The sequence below is a fragment of the Typopeltis vanoorti genome, chromosome 5, assembly GCF_054136105.1.
Source record: "Typopeltis vanoorti isolate ZY-2024b chromosome 5, IOZ_Tvanoo_1.0, whole genome shotgun sequence".
NCBI classification, from domain to species: Eukaryota; Metazoa; Arthropoda; class Arachnida; order Uropygi; family Thelyphonidae; genus Typopeltis; species Typopeltis vanoorti.
Genome location: NC_143553.1, coordinates 131,830,896 through 131,851,856, shown reverse-complemented (window position 1 = coordinate 131,851,856; position 20,961 = coordinate 131,830,896). Strand labels below are relative to the sequence as shown.

The 20,961-nt window shown below is 35.1% G+C and overlaps 1 protein-coding gene across 1 annotated transcript in view; it reads right to left on the bottom strand.

Moving 5' to 3' along the window:
* The window catches only part of LOC150106821 (protein TEX261), a 180,565-nt gene that overhangs the window by 137,754 nt on the left and 21,850 nt on the right, over positions 1 to 20,961 (bottom strand). Inside the window, exon 3 of the mRNA XM_090392733.1 lies at positions 2,483 to 2,636. Within this exon, the coding sequence (XP_090248859.1) occupies positions 2,483 to 2,636 (154 nt within the window). The remainder of the gene's footprint in view (positions 1 to 2,482; positions 2,637 to 20,961) is intronic.

Genomic DNA, 20,961 nt, shown 5'->3' with positions numbered 1-20,961 from the left:
TGACACCTGACTATCAGAATCAGATATACTAACTGGTACTGAGTGTAAAGGGTGTAGTATTTTTAGGAAGGATAGACAGAATAGGAGAGGACGGGGCATGCTGCTAATGATATAGGATGATTGAATCTAGTTAGTGTCGAGATCTTTGATTGTAGTACTAGTAACAGTATTTCATGTGGCAGTGAATTTGAAGCCATCTGGTGTGAGGTAGAATCTAACACGATCAATTACATAGTGGGGTGTTGTTACAGACCTGGTGGATCAGTTGCTAGTGATCAAGAAATGCATCACCAAAAAGAGACAATGGTTACAAAAAGAGTAACCATAATGGAAGACTTTAATTATCCAAATATTAATTGGGTAGCTGAAATCACATGAGAAGAATGAAACTGAATTTATTGAAAACTTTCTCAAGCAGCATAAGACATCAAAGAGTGTATTAAATTTGATTATCACAGAGGGTGTTTCAGTTAAAGACATAACTATTCTGCCACTGATCATGAAGTACTCACTTGGGAAGTGGCTAAGTTTATGAATGTTCCATTCAGAAAGGTTACATGCTGAACTACAAGGCAGAAATTATCACCAACTGAGGAGTATACTGAGTTCAGCACAATGGTATCGGTTGCTGGATGGGAAGAATATTGACAGTACATGGGAAGCATTTGACTTCAATGATGCCATATCAGAATGTGTCCCAAGAGTTCGAAGAATAAATAGGTTAGGAGTCAAATGAATGTTTAATCTTATTAAGCAAGAGATTCGTAAGAAAAGGATGATATGGAAGGAATATATGCACATAAGGATGATGTCCGTTATGAAAATTATAAGCAGCAGGCTAGACAGTCACAACTATTGTACAGACAGCTAAATCAGAATATGAAAGGAAACTAGCTCTGCAAGCTAAAGACAACCCACAAAAATTCTATCGATATGCTGCAAGTAAAAGAATGAATATGAAAGAATAACTATTCTAAATGCTGATGGTGTGAGGGTTACAGTTGCGGTTACAGAAGAGGTTGTTCAAATAATGAGTGCCCATTTTGTTAAAAGCTATCAATATGGCGTATTCAACATTGAGCTCGCTGCTACCTCTTCTCTGGATGAAGAAACTCAAGTGTATGAAGACGAAGTATTAGAGCTGTTGCACAAACTGAATAAGAATTCAGCAATAGGGGGGAACTGATGGGATGTCAGCATGAGTGCTACAAGAGTGTTCAGCTGAACTAGCTATTCATTTGACCAGTCTGTTTAAATATAAGTCTCAGAACAAGGAAGATTAAATAATTTTTTTTTTTTTTGGAAAAGGGGACAGTAAGCCAAATAAGTTTGGGAAACACTGTATTAGAAGAAACCGACCAGGTTAGAGATCTTGGAATGTTAGTAGACAGGAAGTTGAAGTTCAGGGGACATGTAGCAAAGATTGGAAATACAACTCAAAAGATAAGAATGTCATTTTTCCTCTTTACAAGACCTTGATAAGACCTCACTTGGACTATTGTGTGCAGGTCTGGTCTCCTGGCTTCCATTGTAAATCTGATATAGAGGACAGAGTGCAAAGGAGTGTTAAAAATGATATCAGTATTGTGGAATACTGATTATGAAGACAGATTCAGAATTTGTAGACTGCAGACACTAGCAAACAGCAGAAATAGGGGTGATAAGTCTCAATCAAACTTACAAACTTCTGAAAGGGTCATACAGGAATTTCTCATTTTATGGCGGGTAGGGTAAGGACAAAAAGGCATCTTTGGAAGCTGAGAATGAATGCCACTAAGAAGGGGATTAGGGTTAGACTCTTCTCTCATAGGATGGTGCATGATTGGAATGGGCTGCCATTGGATGTTGTGTATGCAAACAGTGTGAATGAATTCAAGAATAAGTATGTAAGCTTTTGTGTATAATATGTGGGCTCCCTCAAGTCCCTAACTTCCTGGAGGTCTCTCTTAATAATAATAACATTTGTCTGCAGTGTAGTTGGTAGAGTGAATAGCATCTTTGCTCATCATTCTCTATATACCATCAGATTGAATCCCACTGTGATATGAATATCTTTAGTTGGTAGATGATTTTTCACTACTCAAGTGTGAGACCACCACCTTACTTAATGGAGACCTGAAATGATTTGAGAAAGCACGATGTTGGTCTGTATAACAGTTCCTAGATGATCTAACCTTTAGTTTGCCCATAATCATAATATCCTATAGGTTTGCAATGTTTTGTGAATGAGATAAAAAAAAAACAAAAAAAAAAATTAATCGCTCCAACTAACTTTCCTAGGTGCTAAAATTTATATAACTTTATGTATGTTATTATATAAAAAATTTAATAAATTTGAAAAAATTATGTTTCAATAATTCTCTCAAAAATACTGGATATGTTACTATCCGAAAATACTACAAAACATTTCAGTATTATAACAGGAGGCACTTTAACAAAATCTCAACAGCAAATAATTATGTGGGTAGTCCAAACTGCTTACCTACAGCTCCAACAAAAGGAACAGAAGTCAAACAGAAAAATGGAAATGTTCGTAATACTAAGAGGTGAAGTGTCTGACTTAGTACACCACACATGATCATAGATGAAGGAAATTCTTCAAATAAAAATAAGCCACCATATATTGCCAAAGTTATCTAAAAGAGAAAACAAATGATTTCTAATAAATAATTTAGATTAAATAATTACTTTTCTATTTAAAAGAAAACTGAAGACAATATTTTCCAGAATATATAATATATAAATGAATTAATTTAAAATTTATATATATAAATTTTAAATCAATTCATTTCATGCTACTGATTAGTGTATTAAATATCTTCAGTGGGAAAAGTGGATTAACTCCAGATTAAGTCTAAGCCACCATGCCTTGCTCATAAAGAAAAGGCAAGAAAACATTGTCACTTTTGTATGAGACTAGCTATCTCAACCCTGAAAATTAATGGTCAGATTAAAATGTTTGGAACAAGAAGCCCAAGACTCACATTGACAAAAAAAATAGAAGGATTGTAACAGTATTTATTATGACAATGGTACAAAATGCAGAATACAGATGGAGGAAAAGGGTTGTGTTTTTATAATGTCCATATGATATTTACTAGAAATTGCATAAAAACTATATCTCTATGAGCTTTCTTATAATAATATATGTTAGCTGATTTCTTGGATAACTAATATTCTAACAAGAGAACCTTCGACTCTGTTATGTGGAAACCTGAATAATACTCCTCTAAAGATTTTTAGCATTTGATCGAAGTGAAATTGTCAGAGTGCAAATTTCTGTAGGACATGTGCTAAAACAAAACACTAAAAAATGTGTAATTTTTGTTAACTGCATGTGTTTTTATTATGTTTACCTGACATATTTTTAAAAATATTTGTTGATACTTTATAGCTAAGGAACAACTATTTGTATGAGGTACTTGATGTGAAAAGAGGGAAAAACATTGTCATTAATAAGGAAAAATGCAAATTACTAGTATTCAACTATAAGCTAGTAAGTATATCAGGTGTAGTTGGTGAACGTGAGAGAGGCTAGTTAGAGCCAGAATAGAAACCTTGATTGATGAGAACAGAAATATTCCACCATCATCAAATTCTTGACATGTACCCTCAGGGGATGTACTACGAGAAAAAGTGATATCATCACTAACTTCCTATCAACAATTTTGCTCCAAATGAATCTGTTATCTGTCATAACTCCAATATCATCAGATCTTATACTTCTGTTTTCTAAGTCACTTCTTATTGTATCAATACACCTAGATAATCTTCCTTTGGGTCATTTTCCTGTCTTCCTAGTAAAGAACACTTCTTTTGCTAACTTTTCCTTTCCCATTCTGCTTAACTGATCATGCCACCTGAGATTAACTGTTAACACATTCCTGAATGTTAACAATATCAAGCCAGCCTGGTTGGCTGGCTTGATATTGTTAGTATATCGAGTGGTTAGTATATCCACTCTCGAGCCAAAAGGTTGCGAGTTCGAATCCCGATTTGGGCATGGATGTTTGCGAATGTCTGTGAAAATACTAGTGGCGGTGGTGGGAAATAGATGGCATTGGTGTAGATGATGTGGTGTAGACAGAGAGTTGTAGAACAGGTGCCCTCCCTTGATGAGTCTTTGGACTCCTTGGAGATGTCACACAATAAGTTCCTTCCTAATATCTCATATGACACTCCAACTGATGCAGTCTAATCACACATTCCCTCATCTTGCTCAGAACTCTCATATCTTTAGTCTCCAGTCTTTGTTTTATTTCTAACCCAGCCATCAGCTCCATAAGTCAAAATAGGTTTGAACACTGTCTTGTATACAACTAGCTTAGTGATTTGACTAATTTCTTTCTTATTTCATATAAATTTATTCAGTTCACTTCAGTTCAGCTGGTCCTTGCTGGAATGTAAACAGATGGATAAAGGATGAATTTCGGACTAACAGAAATGTTTTCGGAAAATTCAGAGAACATGGCATTCCAATTTGAAATTCAAAATTCTCACTGCACAGTTTTAAGCAGAATAAAATATAGATCATACAAAATAAAAATATGTAAGATAATTTTAAAAGGAAAATTAAAATTGAGCAGCATATCAACTACATAAATATTATTCAAGAAAAATTTACAGTTCAAAAAACAGGAACCAACTGTTACAGTCTCATGGGCAAACTAAAAAAAATTGATTCTGCTAGTCAGGCATATGGTGAAGTTGTCTGCAAGAATAGAAAAATCAGAGGTTCCCAAAGATGCATCTTTGGGAACCTCTGATTTTTCTATTCTTGCAGACAACTTGCAGGCAAGAGGTTGAAGATGAAGAGGTAGTCTGGAAAAGAAAGTATACTGAAATTTCCTAGCAAGTGAGCAGGCAGATGGCCTAAGAGAATGCAGAGAAAAATGTAAGCGCTTAGCTAAGCTATGGAAAAAGTAGCTAAACAAAAGCCACAGAAAGACTTTGGTTAGAATATAGAAAATAAACATCGTAAAGGTTGCAAAATGTTCTGGAGGCTGCTGAAAATGCTTAAAAATGTTTGGAGTAATTATTTTGAAAGACTGTTAAATGACAGAACGGTAGTAGAAAAGATTCAAGAGGAATGCAATCAGGAGTATTAAAATGCTAAAATATGAAAATATGAAGGTATAATAGTTTTACAATGGTTGAACTGCATAATTCAGAAGGCCTGGTCAGAAGGTCAAATTCCAGATAACAGGAGTAAAGCTCTCATAGTTGAATTCTATAAAAAAATGAAATAAAGCTGACTGTTCGAATTCGAACAACTATTCCTAATGTCGTAGGCAAGATTTGTGCAAGCATGTTTCAGAAGAGACTAAGAAAAATTGGGGAAGAGAAATTCTGTAAAGAACAGAATGGTTTCAGTCAAATACAGGTTGTGAAGATCAGATTATCACTTTATGATAAATGGTTGAGAAATTATGGAAATATAACAAGCATCGATACTTAAGTTTTGTAAATCTGGAAGAGACATATGACAGGAAACCGAGAGAAGTTTTTTTTTTTTTTAAAAAAAAAATACAATTATATAGGAGTACAAAGCATAGTCTATATTTAAGCTGTAAGTCAGCAGTTGGAATTGAATGAAGTACAAGAAGGCAATTTAATGTAATGTCAGATGTAATCTAAAGGGGTATACCATCTTCACTTTTATTCATCATCTACATGGATCATATTATGAAAGGAAGTGTGATTCAACTGATATGAAGTGCTGGGCCTCCCACGATGAGTCTTTGGACTCCATGGAAGTGCCCATATAATAATAATAATAATAATAAGAAGAAGAAGAAGAATCTGAGATATCAAATATAGCTCTTTATTCTATGCAATTTTTTTTTTTTTAATGTTGCTCCCACACCCATGACAGATTATTTCCAAACCTATAGTACATTTAGTACCATGAGTGGGCTAATTTTTTTTCTATTTTTATCAATTTAAACACACACACTTTTTTTTTTACATAGTCCAGAAACCCTGCTCTAGAGACCAAACATGGAACTTTTTCAAGCCACTTCAGGACTCCAAATCAGCAGGGAGGTGGTCTCAACACTGGGCAAAGAAATTCATCTTCCACTTATATATAATCACATAACATCCATGCCCATGGTGGGATTTGAACCTACAGCTTGTTGGTTGGAGAGTAAGTATGCTAACCACTCAGCCAAACAGGTTTTATGCAGATGTACTCCTAAACGAACCTAGTGTAAGTTTCAAAGATTTTTAACTGATGTCTTGGTTGGCCAAGTGGATAGCATGCTTGCTCTCCAGCTCACAGGTTATGGCTCGAATCCCATCATGGATGTTTGTAAAAGCCTGCTCTGGATGAGCTTGTATAGCCCCTTAAGTATATAAGGTTTGTCTTAAAAGAAAAAAAAAAAACATTGAATAACTGAAACCAATTGATCATGAAAATTAGCAGAAAAAAGGCCAAAACTATAAAAACAGGTAGGAACGCAGAAAACATCAACTGCATTTTTTTAAAGAACAAGTAAAATATTATATCTATTTAGATACAATTTTAAAATGACATAAATATGGAAATAGAAAACAGAACAAGCAAATCTGATACATGGTGGGAAGCCACTTGAATACATTTACCATATTTGCCGGCATATGAGATGCACCCCCTTTTTTGTACACATTTTTTAGGAAAAAAACTTGATCACTGAATATTATAATGAATTTACAGTATTTCAAATATAAAGTAATAAGTAGGTCTACTTTCAACAAATACCTAATCTAACTAGGAAAGAATCCCATCTTTTCATCTTCTTCATGAAAACCCAGAAATTCATCCCCAAAGCTAAATGAAGACACACTTGAAACCTCTTCAAAATCAGAATCCGAGTCCTCATACAACAAATTGTCCTCTGTACCATCCAGTGCATTACTAATGCCACACTTCTTAAACGATTTAACCACTGTCTCAGTTTTCACAGCATCCCATGAAGCTTTGACCCACTCATAAACTTGATGGTGTGACCTCAAAATCTGAAGACTGCATCCAGCTGTTCCACTTCCCCTTCATAAATCCTTTAAATGGTTTATTAATATAGACATCTAAAGGTTGAAGCTGACTAGTTAGACCTCCTGGAATTACAGCTAACTGAGTTTTTAACATCTTCTGTTCTGTGAGAACGAAACTGATCCCATACTAACAGGGCAAGCTTCTTCAACAGTCCTACAGGGCACCTAGACCAAATTTTATCTATTCATAACTTCATTCCTCCTCCATCTATCCAGCCTTTTGCGTGAACATGTACAAACACTCCTTTAAGCAGTTTTTCCTTTGGGTAGCGTCTTCCCTTTAAAAATCAATAGTGGCGGCAATTTTGTCCCATCAGCACAGCAGGATAAAACAACTGTGTAGTGAATTTTTTTGTGTCCAGAAGTTTTAACAGTAACACTTTTAGTGCCCTTGGAATTTCCAGTTTTGTTTGAGGGCACATCAAAAGTCAGCAGAACCTCATTCATGTTTCCTATTTGCGCAAGTTCAAAATTTTCTCGTTTCCTTGCATTAATGACGAATCAATGAAATTCAATTTGTAGACACTGAAAGTCCAATTTTTCTGTGGTCTAAAATCCAAGTATTCAGTTCTGCCTCAAGTTCTGGCCATTTTGCAGTTCCACTTCGTAGGTTATGTTTATTGTGAGTTGCTTTTTTTAGATCCTCTTCCTGATTCCATCAAGTTCTTATCATTTTCTCAGTTGGGGGATAGCCCGAAATGCCTCTCTACAGTCCTGTTTCCATGTTCTTTAGCATATGCAATCACACGTAGCTTGTATGCAATATTGTAGCAACGCCGACGTTTTTCAGCCATAATTTGCCAAGAAATTTAGAGAAAATTTAACGGCAGAAATTTATCACTGTTTACAACAACCGCAACAACAATTGGAAAGTTTAAATGAACAGGAACACAGCCGTGATCGTCTATGACAGCTCATGGGCACCCATTGAACGCTACGTAACTGGAATGCTCTCACACACACCACAAGGAAGAAAGAAATCGCGTAACCGAGAAAATTTCCAGAAATGAAAGTAATAAAAAACTGAATATCAGCGTATAAGACACACCCTGTTTTTCAGACCTATTTTCAAAGAAAAAAAAGTGCGTCTTATACGCCGGCAAATATGGTATATGGAATATGGATGAAATTAGTTAACTTCCAAACCAGTTTTAACTTATGGACCTGAGAGCTAGTTTAGAAGTCGAAAAATTGATAAAAAACAAAAGACCACAGATATGAGAGTTCTGAGAAAAATTAGGGCTGTGAAAATCAATGGCATCAATGGTAGAATCGTATTAAAAATGAAGATACCAAGAAAGAACTTGACATTCACTTTGCTCAAGAATGTGTGAGCAGAACTAATCCAAGATGGTATGGTCATTTAGAATGGGAGATGAAAGTTAGCAAAACAGATGTCAATGCCAAGATGGCATGAAAAAGACACAGAGGAAGACTGATCTATGTGGATTTATGTAGTCAGATGTGTCTGAGAAGACAAATATAAGATATGACAAGACAAGTGGAATTCTGACTTCAAAATAAACTAATCTGAAGGAAAATTATTCACAGGAGATTGATGATAAAGGAATAGTGATAGGTGGAAATGTGAAAGGTCATCAATGAAAACTGTATAAAGGTCGTATCATATGGAAATGAAAAAAGGTTTAGCATGGTGAAAATGTTCAGTATTGCAGTATGCAATGCTGAATGTTTTCAAGGTAAGGTATGGCAAGTGTTCTGGTCTCTGAATGTTTGGCCTCCTACAATGAGTCTTATGATCCATGATAGAATTGAAAAATTACACCTGCAGGCTTCAGCCAGGAATTTCTGGCAGTTTGTTGTAACGAGTTCTTATTCCTCTTCACTCAACTGGAGCAAAGAGCCTTTACCACAGATCTCCATATGACTGTTTTGTGTTTTTTTTTTCATCTCTGTCCCCTTCTTTCCAATTTTTCTGAGCTCTTCTTCTACTACTCTTTGCCAGCTCTTCTTTGCTCTAACTCTTTTCCTTTTTCCTAGTTGGCTATCATTTAAGATGATCGGCTTTTTAGAAAGACAAATGAGGAAAAACAGCAGGCGATCTGAGATTAACCATTGCAAGATACAGAAAATTTGTGCCATAAATATTGCACATCACTTCATGTTCATTGTCAAATTTTATTATCTTAATAAAAACTGAATTCCTTTTATAAATCTTTATTAAATATACTTTTTCTTTTAGAAGCCATATCATGCATGAAAATTTATAAAAGTATTACCATTTATCATAAAAACACTCAGAAGGTAACAAACTGAATAATGTTCAGTCTAATTGTTCAGTTTGTATTCAGAGTTTAATGCAGGCATATATGCTAGAACGAAAAGCATCATTTACTAAAAAATAAGTAAATAAACTCATGTTTCAGTGACTTGTAATGGAAGGACGAGTAAATATTACTCTTTTTCTGTTTATTATTTATTTTTATGTTTGATACAATTTCATTATTGTAAAATGCATTAGAGAATCATCATCATCATCAAATTCCTGCGGTGTACCCTCAAGGGGTGTACAGGATATGACAGTACTACATGAAAAAATTACATCATTACTAACTTCCTATCTACAATTTTCCTCCAAATCAGTCTGTTACTTGTCAAGACTACAACATTATCAGATCTTATATTTCTATCGTCTAAGGCACTTTGTACCGTATCAATCCACCTATATCTTGGTCTTCCTCTGGGTCGTTTTCCTGCCAACCTGGCAGAGAACACTTGTTTTGCTAATCTTTCCTCTCCCATTCTATTTAAGTGACCATACCATCTGAGATTAGCTCTGCTAACGCATTCCTGGATGCTGACAATGTCAAGTCCTTTCCTAATATCCTCATTTTTTATATGATATTGCCATTGATGCCATCTGTTCACGCCTCTAATCTTTCTCAGGACTCTCATATCTGCGGTCTCTAGTCTTTGGTCAAGTGTTTTACTTCTGACCCAGCTCTCAGATCCATAAGTTAAAATTGGTTTGAACACAGTCTTGTATACAGCTAATTTAGTGTTCCGACTAATTTCTTTCTTATTCCATATGAATTTATTCAATTGACTTCCCACCATACCAGCTTTGCTGATTCTGTTGTCTATTTCTATATTTAGTTTACCATCTTCAGTAAAAATCATGCCTAAGTAGCTGAAATGTTTTACTTGTTCCACAGGTTCTCCATTCACAACACAGTTGACATTTTCAATGATTCTGCCTATTTTCATTGTCTTTGTCTTTTTATTGCTGACCTTCATACCATATCTATTACAACAGCTATTCAATTTAGTCAGAGAATCTTGCAGACTTGTAGCGGATTTATTTAGAAGTATAACATCATCCGCATAAAGCAAAGAGCTGACATTAACATCTCCAATTTTGATATCAGGTTTAATACCACATTCCTTCATAATGCGATCCATATAGATAATGAATAACAGAGGGGATAATGTACATCCTTGTCTCACACCAGATTTAACATTAAACCATATTCCTGTACTTCCTTCAATTCTAACTGCTGACTCACAACTCAAATAAAGACTAAGTATTGCTTGATATAATGCCCCATTGACACCATATAACTGCAGCGTATTGAATAGCTTCTCTCTTGGCACCTTGTCATATGCCTTTTCCAAATCGACAAAACTTAAATACAGATCTTTGTTATATTCCCATGCTTTCTCAACTATTTGTCGTAAATTGAAGATCTGATCCTGACAGCCTCTATTTGGCCTGAATCCAGCTTGTTCTTCACCAAGCTTTTCTTCCACAATTCTTCTCAACCGTTTCTCAAGTATACTTGCATAGATCTTGCCAGGAACACTCAGTAGCGAAATACCTCGGTAATTCTCACATTCAGTTTTATTTCCCTTTTTATATATGGGTACTATGAGAGCTCTACTCCAATCATCGGGAATTCGTCCCTCTGTCCAGGCTTTCTGAACTATGCAGTGCAGCCACTGTAAGACTCTTATACCACCATACTTCAGCATTTCTGGTCGAATATCATCTACTCCTGCTGCTTTTCCACATTTCAAGCCTTTGATGGCTTTTTCTACTTCAAGTATGGATATGTATTCCTGACTGCATGCCTGGTCAGTGTTTTTTATCACGGTGCTGTCATCACTGCTTGTTTCATTTAGCAGTTTTTCAAAGTAATTACTCCATACTTCAAGGATATCTTTTTCTCCTGTTTTCATTTCACCTTTATCATCTCTAATTCCTTTTACAGCACTCTTTCCTCCATTCCTAAGCTTCTTCAACAACCTCCAGAATATTTTGCCACCTTCTTGATATTTATTTTCTATATTCTTGCCAAAGTTCTCCCATGACTTTTGTTTAGCTAGTTTTACACACTGTTTAGCTTTCTTACATTTGTCTCTGTATTCTGTAAGAGTAAAAGCTGACTTATTTGCCAGGAACTTTTGATATGCTTTCTTCTTTTCCTTCACTGCCTGTTTAACTTCCTGTGTCCACCAGGGAGTTCTGATTTTTTTATCCTTGCGCACAACCTCACCACATGCCTCTCTGGCAGAATCAATCAATGTTTCCTTCAGAGTTTGCCACTGAATCTCCAAGGTTTGATTCCTGTTCTCAAACTCTTTCATTTTCTTTTCAATAATATTTCTGTATTTTAGTCTACAGTTCACATCTGAGAGCTGCTCAACTTTTATTCGCTTTAAAACTTTCTTACATGTTATTCTTTTCAATATGAAATTCAATTTTATCCTGCTCAAGACTAAATAGTGATCACTTCCAATTTCAAATCCTCTGTACACTCTGGTGTCCTGCACCAGGGAGAAAACATCACTATCAACAATAACATAGTCAATGAGACTTTTCTTATTCCTAGCCTCTTCTCTCCATGTGAATTTGTGCACATTTTTATGTTGGAACATGGTGTTAGTAATAACCAGTCCATGTCCTGAGCAGAAATCCAACAGATATTTGCCATTATTATTAGCTTTGCTCTTTTCTCCAAATTTTCCCAAAATATTTTTGTATGTCTCACAATCATTTCCTACTCTACTATTTAGATCCCCAACAAGGACCAACTTTTCATTTTTCATTGTGTCAGTTGCTTTTTCTAAAGCCTCAAAAAATTCTTCCACTTCTACCTTAGTAGAACCTTCTGTGGGACCATAGGCACAAATAAGTCTCATTGTCCAGTTCTCCATTCTCATATTTGCCCACATTACTCTACTTGAGACTGACTGCCATTCAAGAAGATTAGCCTCGTATTTAGTGTTGAATACAATGGCTACTCCTTCTTTTCCTTGATTGTCATTGCCTGAATATAACATTTTGTATTTATTGCTCAGAAAGATCTCACCAGTTTTGGTCTTTTTTGTTTCAGTCACCCCTATTATGTCGATCTGGTACTTATCTAATTCCTCAGCTAGCTCCATTTCTTTGCCATTCAGGCTTCTTACGTTGATAGTACCGATCTTTAACTCTGGTGATGTTGAGTTGGGGTTTGTTTTCAGATTTGTTCCAGTAGCTGACTTTTCGCTGTTCGCCCTGGTTCCCTGGCGAAAACAACGGGGGCCTTGTTTAACCGGGCGACGTCCCAGCCGGCATGAAATTTTGTCATGTTGTACCATCATTTTTTATTTTGGTTTAACCAATAAGAATACAATTTGGTCGGCTAAATCCCAAATTGCCAGCCCATCCTCGTTCGTTCAGTATCCAAGTAGATACCCAACAGGGTGCACCACGAGAAGGTAAGGATTGGACATTAGGTCAGAAGCCCTGGTCGGTTCTCCGCATTCCTTTAAAGGCTATGTGGAGGTCTCCTCTCAGTTATACAGCTTTGTAGAGAAGTCTTCACTTAATGGAAATGAAACCAGAACAAAACTGATAACTTTTGAGACAATGGAATTAAACGATCTGAAACCAGTACTTTCCCAGTCAAACTGAGATGTATGGTCACCTTAGCTATAATAGTACCCACTATTAAATTTGACTGTAGGACTATCATAGTATTCTATACAATCCTTGAGAATACACATCAGGTTATGATGAAGTATTATTACCACCAATAATAATCTCTCTCTCATCTCATCCACTTGATAATGGGTTGAGTCCACTAAGAAGAAAAGTTCTCCACTTATCGCGATCTTTAGCCATCCTCACTCATGACTCTATAGCTGGGTAGATGGCAATGTTCTTTCAGCAACTTTATCCAAGCATATATGCTAGCACGAAAAGCATCGTTTATTAAAAAATAAGTACTTCTTGGTCTGCCTCTAGGTCTTTTTCTTCCTATATATCCATTCAGAGCTAAATATGGGAGTCTATGAGGGGCCATTCTCTGAATATGACCAAACCATCTCAGTTGATGCTTAATGATTGTGTCCATTATATTATCTGGGAAGTTTAAATCTGTTCTGACTTGATCATTAGTCTTGTGTTCCATCCAGTGGATGTTATTAATTTTTCTGAGGCATTTCATTTCAAATGCTTGAAGTTTCTTGATTGGTTGTTGAGTTAATCTCCAAGCTTCTGAAGCATAAGTAGCCATTGGGATAATAATTGTTTTATATAATTTTAATTTTAGACTCGTTGGGATTTTTTTATTTTTCCATATTTTGTTTAGTTTATTCATGTTGGTCCAACCTAGGTTTAGCCTGTGTTTTACTGTTTCCATATTGTTGAGGTTACTAGATATAAGATTGCCAAGATAAACATATTTATTAACCTGTTCCAGGAGATAATTTTCGAGATTTATAGAAATATTTTCTTCTTCTCTACCTATCTTCATTATTTTTGTTTTATGATTTATTTTCATACCATAAGTTTACAAGAGTCATTTAAAATATTAATAGTTTTTTCTAGCTGTGGTTTAGAATCTGCTAAAATAATGATATCATCTACGTATTTTATGTGATTAATGTTGGTACCATTGATTTTTACACCTGGTTCATCAGCTATGATTTTATAGACTTCTTCTAGGAAGATGATAAAGAGTTGAGGTGAGAGAGGGCATCTCTGCATTACGCCTTTCTCGACTCTGAAATCCTCGGTTTTAATGTTGTTCATTTTAACAAAAGCTTTGGTGTCTCCATAATAATTTGTAATAAATGTTAAAATATCCGAATCCATTTTATGTTTTTTAGGATAGTGATCAATTTGTTTCTATTAACTGAATCAAAGGCTTGCTTAAAATCTATAAAACAGTATATGGGCAGGTTGTATTCCCAATATTTTTCTGCTATATTATTAATGGTGACGATATGGTCTATGGTGAATCTGTGGCCTGAATCCTACTTGGTTTTCCTCTATGATTTTTTCTGTAAGCACCTGTGTTCTCTTTTGTATAATTCAAATGAATAGTTTATAACTATGACTTAAGAGTGTTATGGGTCTATAATTTTCACATATTCTTTTGTCTCTTTTTTTGTGAATTGGTATAATAATTCCTGTTTTCCAGTCAGTTGGGATTACTCCAGTATAAAGAATTTGATTAAATAAATTCATTAAGAAATTAATAGCTTCCTTGCCACCATAGTTCTATAGATATTTCATCTTTACCCGTAGCTTTTGAAAGTTTCATTTGGTTTATTGCATTTATAATTTCTGCTGGAGTTATGGGTGGTGCCTTTTCATATATCATCTTTTCTGTTATACTTTCCTCCTCCTGTTCTTTTTGAAATAATGCTTGATAGTAGTCTTGCCAAATTATTTTAATATTTTGTATTGACCCAGTTTCTAGATTGTTTTTATCTTTCATTGTTAATGGTTTATCTTTATAGATCTTAGTTAATTCTTTGATAATTTTGTATACCATTTTATTATCATTTCTTTTGTTAGCTTCTTCGCACAGTTTTGCTTTTTCCTCCAACCAGTTATTTTTGGCAGATGTGCACATTTTATCAATTTTGTTTTTAAGATTCTTATAATGTTGTTTATTTTCTTCTGTATTTTTTATATTTAATATATGCTTTGCTGTTCTTTTTTCTTCTGAAGTATTTAGAATTTCAGGGGTTATCCATTCATAATTTGGTCTTGATATTGTACCAAGTATGTTTCTTGCAGTACTTGTAACAATTTTTTTACCTTGAGTCCATGTATTTTCTATACTGTCATAGGAAAATTTTCTAAACTCATTTCCTATTAGTGTCTGATAGTTATCTTACATAGATATCTCTTTCAGTTTTGACAGGTTCACTTTGTTGATAGGAGCTCGTGATTTACGATACTTGAATTTTAGTTTAATTTTTGCTGCAAGCAGTTCATGGTCAGTGTCGAAGTCTGGAGTTTTTAAAGTTCTAACATTCTGCACTGATGATTTCCAATTGCATTTGATTAGAATGTAATCAATACAGTTCTTTATTGTGCCATCTGGTGAGGTCCATGTATATTTGTGGGAAGGTCTATGAAAAAAAAAGGTATTACAGATAAATAGATTGTTTGCTTTACAAAATTCTAATATTCTTTCTCCTCTTTCATTTCTGTTATCAACTTCGAACCTGCCCATCACATCCTCCATGCCTGGGGTAAAACTTCCCAATTTTGGCATTAAAATCACCCATCACTATTAATATATCTTTCTTATTGGTCTTGCCTATTAGATCTTGCAACTTATCATAGAAGGTATCGATTGCTTCATCTTCTTGTGACTGGTCAGGCGTAGATTTGAATTATTGTAAAGTGAACATTTTTTTCTTTACCTTTTAATCTGATAGTGATCATTCTTGGGCCATGTGGTTCTATGGCAATGACTGCATTTTGTAGCCTATTGTTCACTAAAATGGCGACTCCCTCTCTATGTATATTGTCCTCTCTGCCCAAATAGAATAGTTTTCCTGAATTAACACTGAAAATGTTAATATGTCCTCAAACATTTGGGTATAACAGAGTTAAATTCCCTTAAGTTTAAATTACAATGTTATTTATACTCACAATAGAAGATCTGCTTTCCAGCAAATAAAGGAACATTTTATGGATTTTCATTAAAGCTTTCTAATGGCTTTTCCAATAAAAAAAAAACTAAATGAAGTCACAAAAATTATTACTTTGTGCAACATCAGTAAAATATATTCCATTAACTGAACATACTCTACTAACTAATATTCAAACTAATTATAAGACACAGTAACTTGGAGGTTCTGACCATTAAAACTTTCTCTCATTATATATATGCCTAAGAGCCAGATATCTTATCTGAGGTATGGTATCTCAAAGACTTAAGTTTTCCTGTTTACATGTCCAGATCTCTCAGCCCATATATATAACCCTCTATATTCACTGCAACTTAAACTTAAATTTTACCAGTAAACAAGAGAATACATAATAATCCCTTTTGCTCATTTTAGCCCTAAATGAAGGTATTATAATTAAATGAAAAGACATGGAGAAGAATATATATACATACATATATATATATTTTATAATATTCCTACCAAGTAAAAATGAATTCTCCTAATATATATATATATATATATATATGTGTGTGTGTGTGTGTGTGTGTGTGTGTGTGACTAAGAGTTTATAAGGCAGAACACCAGAATAAGATGTCATAGCATTTATTTTAATTGACATGTTTCATCCTAATTGCACAGGATTTCTTCAGGTGTAAAGATAAAAAATATAGTACACAAAACAGTAAGGAGACTAACAAAGGTGACAAGTCATATGTAGTTATAGAAGAGACTATACACACATGCACAAATATATACATACATACATATCCATGTGTTTCACTGTAACTTTTTGTAACTGTAGAAAGTTTTTAACTTGGGTATACTATGTTAAAGATACCAAGCAATTTTATAAGCTAGGTTTTAATCCTTTTTCCCAAGTAAGTAAACAGACAAGTCAGTCAAGTTTGCACCTGAACCTAGTTCGAGTCTGAGGCAACTTGTGGTAAAGGTGGAGTAAGCTTTTATCACTTTCCTTAGTATTTCCCCTAATGCAAAGCACATCCCCTTATGGAGATGTATGATGCTATGCATTTTATATATATATATATATTATAAATATATGTATTCCTGAGCTTTTATATATTAATAATATCTATCTATCTATCTATATATATATTTTATACACTTCATATACCTGCTGCCATGCTAAAATAGAGGCTAAATGAGGAGGAGAGCAATGACAGCAATTAATCAGTACAAACGTTATACAAAGGAAATGATGGTTTGTGGACCTATGGTCTGAATTTGATGAATGCAAGGATTTACATAATGCTGATGGACTGCAATTAAATGGATTAAGAATTATGTGTGCAGAGGGATTTGTTTCACTCAGTGTAGAAGCATAGTCAGGAAAACTAAAGCGATTGGGGTGAATGGTGAAAAATGTGGAGCCTAGTCTCAAGCAACAATATTGAATGTGACAGTCAAATCAGAATGTAAAGAAGGTTGGGGGGGGGGGAATCAAAGGGAATGTTTCAATATTTTCAATACAATAACAAGGGGGGGGGATTTGGGCATTGGCTAATTCAATCTCACCGAAAGTTATAGGCATTCATGAGACTTGGCTAACAGAATATAATGTAGTTACAGGAATAGAATGTGAAAAGTTTAGTATTTTAAGGGAGGATAGAGAAGACATGATAGGAAAAGGAATACTGCTGATGATAGTAGATGAATTGCAATGTAGGAGACAGATGAGTGGATGGCATCTCCTTTGAGGCAATCAAATGTGAGATGAGGTCAATAGGACAAAATATGGTCTCAATCTCACAACTTGCTGTTAATGCTAAAGACCAGAGCATTCAAGGGTTAATGTAGAAGACATGCATCAGCACTGGGTGCAGGTGGAGTAATTATTATGGAGGGGGAGGATTTCGACTATGAAGATTTAGAGTAGAAAGCGAAATTTAAACAAAGCTTTCATTTCCTTTTTTTTTTTTTTTTTTTTTGAATGGTCTTGTAATCTTCTGTACTGCTCAAAGAAAACAGAACTAGTTTATCTGTTTTACATTTCGGGGCAAGAACATCCCAGGAGAAGATATTGCTGATGTTTAGGCATGGTCTTTGTCTTTTTATTGCTGACCTTCATACCATATCTATTACAACAGTTATTCAATTTAGTCAAAAATCTTGCAGACTTGTAGCAGACTTATTTAGAAGTATAACATCATCCGCATAAAGCAAAGAGCTGGCATTAACATCTCCAATTTTGATATCAAGTTTAATACCACTTTCCTACAGATCCATATAGATAATGAATAACAGAAGGGATAATGTACATCCTTGTCTCACACCAGATTTAACATTAAACCATCTTTCTGTATTTCTTTCAATTCTAACTGCTGACTTACAACTCAAATAAAGACTAAGTATTGCTTGATATAATGCCCCATTGATACCAAATAACTGTAGCGTATTGAATAGCTTGTCTCTTGGCACCTTGTCATATGCTTTTTCCAAATCGACAAACTTAAATACAGACCTTTGTTATATTCCCATGCTTTCTCGACTATTTGTCGTAAAGTGAAGATCTGATCATGACAGCCTCTATTTGGCCTGAATCCAGCTAGTTCTTCACCAAGCTTTTCTTCCACAATTCTTCTCAACCGTTTCTGAAATATACTTGCATAGATCTTGCTAGGAACACTCAGTAGGGAACTATCTCTGTAATTCTCACATTCAGTTTTATTTCCCTTTTATATGGGTACTATGGGAGCTCTACTCCAATCATCAGGAATTTGTCTCTCTGTCCAGGCTTTCTGAACTATGCAGTGCATCCACTGTAAGACTTTTATACCATCGTACTTCAGCATTTCTGATCGAATATCATCTTCTCCCGGTGCCATTCCACATTTCAAACCATTGATGGCTTTTTCTACTTCAAGTATAGATATGTATTCCTGACTGCATGCCTGGTCAGTGTTTTTTTACCACTGTGCTGTCATCACTGCTTGTTTCATTTAGCAGTTTTTCAAAGTAATTACTCCATACTTCAAGGATATCTTTTTCTCTCGTTTTCATGTCACCTTTATCATCTCTAACTCCTTTTACAGCAATCTTTCCTCCATTTCTAAGCTTCTTCAACAACCTCCAGAATATCTTACCACCTTCTTGATATTTATTTTCTATATTCTTGCCAAAGTCCTCCCATGACTTTTAGCTAGTTTTACACAGTGTTTAGCATTCTTGCATTTGTCTCTGTATTCTCTAAGAGCACAAGCTGACTTATTTGCCAGGAACTTTTGATATGCTTTCTTCTTTTCCTTCACTGTCTCTTTAACTTCCTGTGTCCTCCATGGAGTTCTAATTTTTCTATCCTTGCAGAGAACTTCACCACATGCCTCTCTAGCTGAATCAATCAGGGCTTTCTTCAAGGCTTGCCACTGAATCTCCAAGGTTTGATTCCTGTTCTCAAACTCTCATTTTTTCTTCAATAATGTTTCTGTATTTTAGTCTACAGTTCATATCTGAGAGCTGCTCAACTTTTATTCGCTTTAAAATTCAATGTGAAATTCAATTTTATCCTGCTCAAGACTAAATAGTGATCAATTTCAAATCCTCTTTACACTTTGGTGTCCTTCACCAGGGAGAAAACATCACTATCAACAATAACATAGTCAATGAGACTTTTCTTATTCCTTGCCTCTTCTCTCCATGTGAGTTTGTGCACATTTTTATGTTGGAACATGGTGTTAGTAATAACCAGTCCATGTCCTGAGCAGTAATCCAACAAGTATTTGCCATTATTATTAGCTTTGCTCTTTTCTCCAAATTTTCCCAAAATATTTTTGTATGTCTCACAATCATTTCCTACTCTGCTATTTAGATCCCCAACAAGGACCAACTTTTCCTTTTTCATTGTGTCAGTTGCTTTTTCTAAAGCCTCAAAAAATTCCTCCACTTCTACCTTAGCACAACCTTCTCTGGGACCATAGGCACAAATAAGTCTCACTGTCCAGTTCCCCATTCTCATATTTGCCCACATTACTCTACTTGAGACTGCCTGCCATTGAAGAAGAATAGCCTCGTTGTTGAATACTATGGCTACTCCTTTTTCTTGATTGTCATTGCCTGAATATAACATTTTCTATTTATTGCTCAGAAAGATCTCACCAGTTTTTGACTTTTTTTGTGTCAGTCACTCCTATTATGTCGATCTGGTACTTATCTAATTCCTCAGCTAGCTCCATTTCTTTGCCATTCAGGCTTCTTATGTTGATAGTACCGATCTTTAACTCTGGTGATGTTGAGTTGGGGTGTGTTTTCAGATTTGTTCCAGTAGCTGACTTTTCGCTGTTCGTCCTGGTTCCCTGGCGAAAACAATGGGGACTTGTTTAACCGGGTGACACCCAGCCGGCATGAAATTTTGTCATGTTGCACCATCATTTTTTATTTTGGTTTAACCAATAAGAATACAATTTGGTCGGCTAAATCACAAATTGCCAGCCCATTCTCGTTCGTTCAGTATCCAAGTAGATACCCAACAGGGTGCACCACGAGAAGGTAAGGATTGGACATTAGGTCAGAAGCCCTGGTCGGTTCTCCGCATTCCTTTAAAGGCTATGTGGAAGTCTCTTCTCAGTTATACAGCTTTAATCCTGCAGTTATAAAATTCTTTGTAAAAGGTTTAACACCAAAAGAAATTCATTTGACGTTCATAAAAGTTTATGGGCATTCTTCTTCTTCATTTTTGACAATTAAGAAATGGGCTGCCGAGTTTAAACATGGCCGTACCAGCCTTGAAGATGATCCACGTGAAAGATGTCCAAAAAGTGTAAAAACACCAGAAATCATTGATCGAGTGCACGATATGGTATTGGATGACTGGCGAGTCAAAGTGTGTGAAATTGCTGAGACTATAGGCATTTCAAAAGAACATGTAGAATATATTTTGCATGAAGAATTGCATATGAAAAAGCTCTGTGCAAGATGGGTGCAGCGCTTGCTCATAGCAGATCAAAAATGCACACTTGCATGAAAACCTCTGAACAGTGCTTGGAG